Source organism: Helianthus annuus, chromosome 7 (assembly GCF_002127325.2).
Source record: "Helianthus annuus cultivar XRQ/B chromosome 7, HanXRQr2.0-SUNRISE, whole genome shotgun sequence".
In the NCBI taxonomy this organism is placed as follows: Eukaryota; Viridiplantae; Streptophyta; class Magnoliopsida; order Asterales; family Asteraceae; genus Helianthus; species Helianthus annuus.
Genome location: NC_035439.2, coordinates 36607546 through 36617712, shown reverse-complemented (window position 1 = coordinate 36617712; position 10167 = coordinate 36607546). Strand labels below are relative to the sequence as shown.

The 10167-nt window shown below is 29.9% G+C and overlaps 1 protein-coding gene across 1 annotated transcript; it reads right to left on the bottom strand.

The window, feature by feature from the left end:
• Nucleotides 1-1043: 1043 nt before the first annotated feature.
• On the bottom strand, nucleotides 1044-8839 carry LOC110913143. The gene is made up of 21 exons (XM_022157994.2): nucleotides 8630-8839; nucleotides 8459-8554; nucleotides 8235-8337; nucleotides 6866-7041; nucleotides 6504-6771; nucleotides 6294-6393; nucleotides 6061-6188; nucleotides 5877-5961; nucleotides 5636-5768; nucleotides 5345-5553; nucleotides 5108-5228; nucleotides 4831-5022; nucleotides 4670-4738; nucleotides 4378-4597; nucleotides 3333-3425; nucleotides 3037-3240; nucleotides 2806-2946; nucleotides 2444-2671; nucleotides 2115-2363; nucleotides 1597-1843; nucleotides 1044-1485 (listed from the first exon to the last, which is right to left on the bottom strand). The coding sequence occupies exons 1-21, from the start codon at nucleotides 8837-8839 to the stop codon at nucleotides 1044-1046; spliced, it is 3714 nt and encodes a 1237-aa protein (XP_022013686.2).
• Between the last annotated feature and the right edge of the window lie 1328 nt (nucleotides 8840-10167).

Genomic DNA, 10167 nt, shown 5'->3' with positions numbered 1-10167 from the left:
ATGAAGATAGAGGAGAGAGAGAGAGATGGGACGTTTAGAGGGAGGAGAGAGGAGGGAGAGTGATGTTGAGTGGTCTTGGGAATATTGTGCAAAGATATGGAAGGATTATTTGGAGATTTGAAGTTAGCATGCAAGGCCACTTGTCAACAAAAATCTTACATGATATTTGAGAGATCTTTGCAAATATTTGGTGGGTCCCACACCATAATATAACCGAAAATTGTATGGGGGAGGGGTTAAAGTGTAAGTTTTTTTTTTTTGTTAGGAGGTAAATAATTAGGAGGTTACGGGTATTTTCTAGAATAGTGAGTGTATGTCATGTTCTTATAGTGTGTGGGGATTTTTATGACCATAATTATTTAAGAATAATAAAATAATGTTTCTGACAAAATTTTGGTGTCCCGGGTAATGTCCGGTTGTTCGGTTACGTATCGTTCCGTTAAAGTGTTAAATTGTACCGTATAGTGTCTTTTATGCATCTTTTTGTAACGAAATCATTCCTGGCACTTAGGAAAGTATACAGGACCACTCTGCCATATTTGTGTATTCTACTGGTACAATAAAATGCTGAATTTTATAAAAGAATGCATAATTCTGTACTTAAAATGAGTTTTAGGCACTTCCCGGCACTATATCTATCACCTGATGACGCAATCTCATGGTCCTCACTTCCCTACACTCCAAACCAGTGTAGTACCCTATCACTGGCTCATACTGGCCATATAAACATTGTCTGTCTATGTGCTGGCATTGTCAGCATGTGTCTGAGTTATCCGCTCACTGTGCCAACTGTGCTTTGTGCATCAGGTTTATCACTAAGAGTCTGTATGAGATAAATGGAGCGACTGTATGTAAAGTGATGCACATGTATGTATGTAACATAAATCAGTAAGCAGTTTAAAGTGTCAGTTGTAATCAAGAACAGTCATTAAGCACATAATTAGAATTAATTAATTTGTACAGTACCTGTAATTGTGAGGGTTGTCACAGAATTAGAGAAAACTTGTTATGCCTATCCTGAATTCTATAAGCAAAAAACTCCCTCATAGTACAAGTTGGTCTTGTCTTCTTTGTATTAGGACCATAATCCCTATGAGGAATGTTAACCTATATCCATCGTCTCCGTACGGAAAAAGAATTGGATACTGTAGAGCAAGATAAGAAGGATGTAACTCGCTAATACGCTTAAGATCTCTGGAACGCTTTTCGACAATTATATCACGGCTTTCTATCTTGAGATCAGGTTCATCAACTATCAAAGCAGCAACTTCAGAACACGTAGGTAAATTGTAAGTCCAACTGTCTCGATCTCTCTGTGAGATTATACGAAGTTTAAGGGTAACATTAGGATTCTCATGGAGATGGTCTCGTACCATCCTATAAGTTTTAACCAACATATTTGTAGAATCTAACATGTTCGTAATAAACTTTATAAATTTGACATCAAGTTCCTTTGCCTTTAAAGATGCTTTGCTTGAAGAATCACTGTAAAAAAATGATCCGTTTTAAATTACAGTTTCAAACGTTGAAATGGAAAACATAGAAATCTAATTTGTAAGTTAATATTAAGATACTGATAAGTAAAAAAAAAAATACCTGAATAACAACTCCCTATTAGCAAGCTCATTCTCAGTATCATAGATATAAAGCTGTGAAAATTTTGGCTGGGCTCCATGCTTAGGAAGAAGACTACCCATACTATGTGCATTCTGACCACTGATTCTATAAACAAATGGAGCATTACCTTTGTTTATTTTAGTATCTACTTTTCCTCCCATTGAAGTAAAGGAAAACATAGAATTGTAACGTCTTATATTCTTTAAGAAAAACTTGCTTTCCTGATCTAAACAGCGAAAAAGCATCTGATAAGATGGATCAGAATCTTTATATTCAGGCAAGTCAACTTTACCATATCCACAACATAAGCTATATGTTTGCTTTTGAAGTGTAATGCGACCTTTTCCACCTTCGGTTGGCCATAACTTTGCAAAGCATAAACCACACGTAAGAGATTGGTCACCATGGTCAACGTAATTTGAAGATTTAACATAAATTGAATAATAAAGTAGGTAAAATAAAATATGAAACAACAATGAATAACATTAATCAGTTACCTTTAGATATGCCTTTGGTGGCGTCTAACACAACCTCGTTAACATGATTTTCATCATCAGAATCAAGAACAGCCATTGGTATGGGTTCTATTTCAATTGGTTTATGAATAAGTCTACGCTTTCCAGAAGACATCTTTTTTATCGAACTAAATTTAGAGGTAAAAGATGTTGTGTTACGTTTATTGGTTATTCTCGGATTAAGAGAATAGCAGTCATTCAATGGTAAAGTTGATGAGCTTGCAATATTATCTGAAAAAAAAAATATTTTTCGTAAACTATATGAATTAAACAATTAAAAATGTATGTAAAAATATAAATATAAAATTTACCAGCTGATATACGATTCAAAGAAGACATAGCATTATAAAAATGCGGTACAAGTTGAACTTGAGAACGTATGTTTGTAATACACGAAGTTGGTGTTATGTTTTGTTTGTTTGACCTCGTCATTCGTCGTGTTGAGGTAGAAGAATCTTGCAAAACATTTATGTTTCTATTCTGATTTGAAAATGCTCCAGATGAATAAGCTACATTACTCAAATAATTAGAATTATTTGCTGAACAAAAAAAAATAAATAAGATAATACAAATAAGTATTTTAAAAATAATTTGTTCAAATATTATATGTAGTAAAAACAAACAAAATGTGAAACTTCACCAAGTAGTAATTCTTTGATTTTGATTTACAAACCTGGGATTATGTTTTCTATGTTTGCAAATGGTGTACGGTTGGGTGTTGTAAACTGATCTTGTAGTACATTTCCTTTCTTCTTCAAAGTAGATTGTGTAATAATGGAAGATCTTACATTAACGGGCGAATTTAAATGATTACCTAATAAGATATAAACAATCGTTATATAATATGTAATATAACCGAATTGGAGTTGACGAAATAAATTAGTAATGTGAAATCTAAACTTACTTGTCCCAATAACAGTTGAAGATTCGGTAGGAAAGGTTGTGATTGAAATATTGGGAGTTAAATTCTCTTTGTTATTTAAAAGGATTCGTTTTGATGATGACGACGTTGAAGCACCACCTCTAGAAATGAATTTTTTAATAATCTTTGATCTCTTACTATCAAGGTATAGTTTTCTTAACTTGCGCCTGTGTTTAGCCTCTACAGCTATAATATAAAAATAGAATAAGAAATAAAATTTGACATATGTAACAGTAAACATTAAAAATAATACAATATAAAAATGATAGAAAATTTACCTCTAACAACATAATCCGGAAATGCAGCTACACTTGATTTCTTATTATCAAGATATAGTTTTCTTAACGAACGTTTACATTTAGCTTGCTCAGCTAAAATGCAAAAAAAAAAAGAAAGAAAGAAATGTAGAATTTAGAGCATACAACCTTTTCAAAAAAAGAAATTGAATACTATTAAAAATGTTTAAGATAAAAGAAAAAAACACTTACATTTATTATCAAGGCCAATATGTGGACGTTCAGAAGAATTCGACGTAAATTGTTCAAACCTATTATGCATTTTTTAACCAAGACAAAGAACTACAAAAAAAAAAACTAATACCTTTACAATGAAATACAAAGCCATGAATTAAAAAAATTATAACGAACTACATAAAAACTTACTGGAAATGTAAAGAATGATGAAAAAAGTTATTCCACCGTAGAAGGAAGCTAAGAATGCAAATTCAGATAACCATGATGATGTTTCAAAAGTCTGTGAAGTATCTGAATTTATAGACCTAAGGTAAAAGTTATTTATGGAATTCATAATATACATTACCAAAATCAATTGTAACCAAATTAATGATCATAAATATAAAAGAAATCTATATTTATTAGTTTCGAAATTTGAAGATACTGTGTCATTTCGTAAAAATAGAATTGCTAAAATTACGAATTTTTTTAAAGATAAGTTTAGAAATGTAACTGAATAATAAAAATTGACATGATTAGCATATTTCTTAAAATAACTTTTGGATTGTAACTGAATAGTAAATAGTAATAGTAAATCTATATATATATATATATATATATATAACTAAGGTGAAAACTAATACAGGAAAATTTTTTATTTTTTCAGTATTTATATTATCGCATTATTACATTACAAAAATAAAATAAGTAATCAACGTAGTCTCATACAATAAACAATATAACCAAACATAATTCTCAACCAAAAATATTATAGGATAACTGAAAAAGTGACAATATATAGGCAAAACATAAAATGTCTTGAAACATCAAAAAGTCATACGAACAAAATAACATTCCAATATTCAAATACCAAATAAATTGTTTTTTATATTAAAACCACCATTTGCCATATCTCCTTTATCAATTCTTCTCAACACACATGCGAGGCTTATTGTTGAGGACGCCAATCCCACTTCATTCAAATAAACATCATCAAGGTTACGCTTCATATCAGAAGATGATTGTTTCAAGTCACCTACATAATCCTTTGAAACAGGTGTGGTGTTATCCCCAATGTAAGAATCAGCATCCTTAAAGAAATAAACAAATTATAAGTAAGACAACTATTAAACTTATACATAAGTTTATTTTTTAAGTTATACCTTCAAACATTCAGCACCAGAAGTTTGGAACTCAGACTGACTGATACCAAAAGATTCAGAAACATCAAGCTGTGAAAACATGAAAAGCAAACAACAAATAGTTCAACTTAGTTTAAACGGTTTTGAAAGTGCAACTATATATTAATAAAACAATCACTTACTTGGTCAATTTTAAATTTTTTGTTGAGCTTATCCAAGATGTCATCATCAGTCGTAACAACTGATATTCCATAATTCTCAACAGCATTGACAATATTAAAGTTAGTTACTTTAATCACGAAAGCACACTTTAGCTTAACCAACTCTTCAAATTCAACGGGATATTCTCTTGGAAAATCATTTGTCTTCAATAACTTTATTAAAAAAAATATAATGTGTAATTACAATAAACGTATAAAACCTTAATTTAAATAAATATAAAGTATAACTAAATATAACCTCATCCTGAATTTGTATAAGTTCCTTTGCAGTTTTCCCAACAAACTTCAACGCATCATGGTCAAATAATGTAAGCGTCACAGTACCGGTTGAATCTTGAACGCGAACAGGTATTTTAAACCTTAAAAATGGTTTTTAAATAATAAACAAACATATGTGAATAGATAATATAGACGACCTACGTCGTTGTTGTTGTATGACCAATAACTAAAAGTATTACTAACAAACACACTTTACCTGGACAGCGGGAAAACTTCTTTTCCATTACAATCCTTGTTAGAACATTGATACAACTTCTCATCTCTAACATCACTTGTTCCATCATCCTTATCATAGGTTTCAAACTTTTGCTCAACTTTTGACTTGCAATAGTTACACCCATCATAATACCACATCTTATCTGAAACGATTGCTACAATAGTTCCAACAACAACAACTTTCTTTGGCTGTTTAATATAATAAAAGAAAAAAAATTCATTAAAATTTTGTTAAAATAAAACATTTAAAACATTAAATGTTAAGGAAAACCTCTGAGATTGATGCAGGATAAGCAATTGGTGAAAAAACATCATTCTTTAAAAATTCATCTTCGACAGAACACATCATATATGACCCAGCATGGCTACTTGACTCAGTTGAAGCAGAAAGTTTTGCAAGAAACCTATAAGACATTTTGAATAAATAAAAATGTTTAATTAAAAATAAATAATACATAAAATTACGTAAAGTTGATAAAATTTAAAAAATATGTTTAAATAATAACACTTACTTTTGCTTGAACAATAGCATGTCATCAAAATTGTCGTTAATGAAAAGTCGTGAACCATCAAAGTTATTTGAAAATCCCCATTTGCCTATTGTTAGGTAAAAATAATTTAAGCAATAAAAAATAGATACAAAGTAACAATTCTATTGATATTTGTTTGATATAAAATGCAGTATGAATTAAATACCTTTGTATGTTTTAACTGCACCAAAATGGACAACAACGACAACATGTGCTTCACGCTTTTCACTAACCATGTAAGAATACATGTCCTTAGCATAATCATCCCAAAGAGTTAAATCGATCTGAACATCTCTACAATAGAATATAAGAAAAAAAATATAAGTTTAAAAACATTTTTAAATTTTAAAGCATAAAATGGAAAATAAAAAATTAAACAAAATTTATAAAATGTATTACTCAAGATCTTGAAGCTTAAGATTAAGGCGTTTCCCTTTACTACCATCCTTTTTGTTAGTCTCCTCAATGTTATAACAAACACCAACATAACTAATGAAATCTACCAAAAATAAAAAATAGATGACAGCATATATAAGAACATAAAAAAATATATAAAATCAGCAAACAAAAATTATGCTATATAAAGATTGAAAAAAAAAGTAAACATACCTACTGTCGTACCCTCTTTTACTTTCTTGAAAAGAACATCATTAAACTCAACAAAATTGAAAACGTACTGCGGACCTTCCCATATATTGCACTTTTCCACGAACGTATGATAATAAAAAGATAGCTTCTGATTGTTAGGAACAATCTTGAAAGATGCAGTGTTCGCAGCAAGAGATGGCCGTTTAATGATAAGGCATTCATCAACATTAAAATGCCTCTCAAACTTTGAAAATAGCTTATGCAAGCAAGAAGCTTGAATCTTGCTCCCCTGTGTGTATATACAGAATAACATGCAAAGGGTATGTTAAAAGGCTATCAAAATCAGTATAATTTAAACAAAAAAGATTAAATCATTAATTTACCTTTTCATCCATCAGTATCATATCTATACGATATGTCTCCCTTTCATTATCTCTCATCTTTTTCCTCCACAAACTAACAATTTTAACCTTGATAGTGTAGTTTGTGGTAAGAGCATCGATATCGTTGAGCAAGGTGATCTGATCATCGTTTTCCATTATAGCTAAGAAGAAATGGACTGTTGCAAAAATATTACTTTGGCTTAAAAAGAAAAGAAATGATCTATTTATATCAAATTAATAAAGTTAATATTTTTAGTAATATATTATCAATATTTCTAATCAAAATAAAACTCCTTTTTAAAATAAAATAAATAAGGAAACGATATAATTTATAATTAGATAAGACCAATTAACATAAATTCAAATTTGTAAAAACGGAAACTGTGCATATTAAGTATATTACTTCGGGTTCACATTAAGAATTTAAAAATTATTTACAATTATTAACATAAAATTTTATATTTGAAACATATTTTCTATAATTAACAACCTTTACTAAAATATTAAAATTATATTTTTTTACATTTTTATGAATAATAAGTTTCCATAATTATAATTTTGAAATTGTAAAATAAGGACAAAATTTTATAATTATTGACATGCAAATTAAGAACGAAATTTTGAATTTGCAACATACTAAGTGACAGTTGACTTTCTATAATTAAAATGAATATAAAATATGTTATTTATGTAAAATCTTATATAAAAACCTTATAATGAAACATCTCAAAACTATAATGCAAGGTTTAAAAATGATAATCATAGTGTTATCTATCTATCTATTCTATATGTAGTACTAAAGGTTCATAATACTATGTTATAATAATAACAACAATATACTCTCTGTAGATAAATGAAAAAGATTAAAGAAAGAATGGGATCCAAATTATTTTAAATCATGTTAAATGCTTAATTGATTAACATAAAATTGTGTTTGATATAATTTTTGAATAAATTTGTAACATCATTAGCATCAGACAACGATTTATAAAATTTAAGAAATTACTATTTAACACATAGATTAAACTTTCAAGACATGACAAATGCGTGGTTAAAAGCAAAGTTATTATATGGAAAAATGAAATAACTTGAAATTAAAAACCATAACGAATGTCAAAAACCAAAAAAAAAACCATATATAAAGTTAATATCTAACATATGAAAGGCAAAAAACATGCCCTAAATGTCATATAACTAATGGGTACGCCTATCGTAAGGTTCAGCTTGTTCAACACGCAACACCTAGTCATTTTCATCAAAAGAATAGTGAATCGTGTAACGGACCTTAATTCTAGCAGCTTTCATGAACTTCTTCCAACTGGTTAACGCGTATCGCCAACCTCCGCCGGTTTTTTTTCACGTCTTGTACCGTTGGTAAATTGCTTTGGTGGATCAAGATGCATAAGCCTAACGGTGATATCTCTTAAACCTTCATGAAGTCTAGCCATCCGTGAAACAGGATCAGGAATCCTCTGTATAGTTGTAAAAATAAAATTAATAATAAATATGAAAGTAAAAGAACAATGTTTATTAAGTAATAAAAAATTGCAACACTTGTTTTTTAGAGGTTGGTAAAATGATATTAAAACTTACAAAATAACGTTCACCAGCCATACGACTAAAACGACGAACAGAACCATGTATTTGTTCATCAACTTCAATTTCTGCATCGATAGGTGCAACTTCAGCCTGCAAATTAGATATATAACATGTATTACATTAACATATATAAAATATATAATTAACTAACAAAATTTAACTTACCTGATCGACATCTACATCAGGGAAATTCATTTCAACACCATTTTTTTCAAAAATTTTTAAATGGAAAAAATTACCAAAACCTTTTGTAAATAACAAAATACAACCAGCCTTCAACTGTAACAGACTCACAATTACGTCAAAACCAACGGTAAAACCAACTTTACCGTCAGACGTTTCAATGGCAACTTTAAAAATTTTGTTATCTATCATTACAGTAGATATTACATCATTTGAGGAATAATCATAAACTTTTGGCAGGATATATTCAGGAATGACCTGTGGGAATAATAAAAAAAGAAAAAAAAATAGTCATAATATAGTAAAGTAATACATCAATACAATACGAAAAAAAATATAATATATCTTAAATAAACATTCGATGATGGAGGGAGCAGATACGTCTAAAAAGAGCCACGATTAACCCCATCAACGTAAGATGTTAATTTAAAAGTAGTAGAAGATACAGGATTAAATACTACCAAACAGCCTTTCGTTAGTCGCAAATGTTCTACAACATTGGACCAACCATGGAAGAGGAATAACTTTCCTTTACCAGCGCTTAAAGAAACAGTAAATAATCGGCCATCTTCAGTGTGTATCATAACATTTGTAGGGCCTTTATCAACACCCCATAGTTTGCATGCAGCATCATCTGGAATGGACTAATAGAACAAACAAATGCAAAAATGAATTATAATTATAGTGAAAATATAGAAACAACACAATAATAATAAACTGTATTTAATAAGAAGAAAACAAAAATTATGTAATAATTTATCATTTACCAGAATAAGTTCGTCTGCTACATTCATTAGCCTTAAGAACCAGGTGTGACAACCCTCTCAAAACCAGGTATCCGTACGACTTAATTAATTATTAATTATTGCCTAATCACTGTGCTTTACTGAGTTTGCTGATAAACTGCTACTTGATTGTTGATACTTGTACATATCTGCATCATACTTTGATATTCCTGTCACTACACTACTTATTTGCTGAACCTTAGTGACAAACATGATGCACAAAAGCACAGTAGCATTGAACGGATAACCTATTAAACATGCTGGTATAGCCAGCATCAGGCAAACACTGCCTCTAAAGGCCTGAATGAGCCAGAATTATGTTACTACACCCATAGTGTGTGTAGGGATACAAGGGTTGTATGATTACGTCTCTAGGAATAAGATATAGAGATTTGGATGTGCCTAAAACATACTTTAAGCACGAAACACAGCACTTTTATCAACACACTAGCTTCAAGCTAATTAATAAAGTGCCAAAATATGAGGAATTATTCCCGACACTTTGCAGAATAAATTGTGTCGCTAAAAATATTATTTATGACGCTTAACGGATATCTTAAGCACTTTAACGGATTACTATCCAACCGAACAACCGGACAATACCCGGAACATAAAAATATTGCCAAAATTAATATTAGTACTTTTCTGAGCCAGTTAGGGTCCCTGATTACCCTAACACCCGCTTTTAATGCACTAAAACAACTAACGGGGTTAGACCTTAGAGTTAACACACTT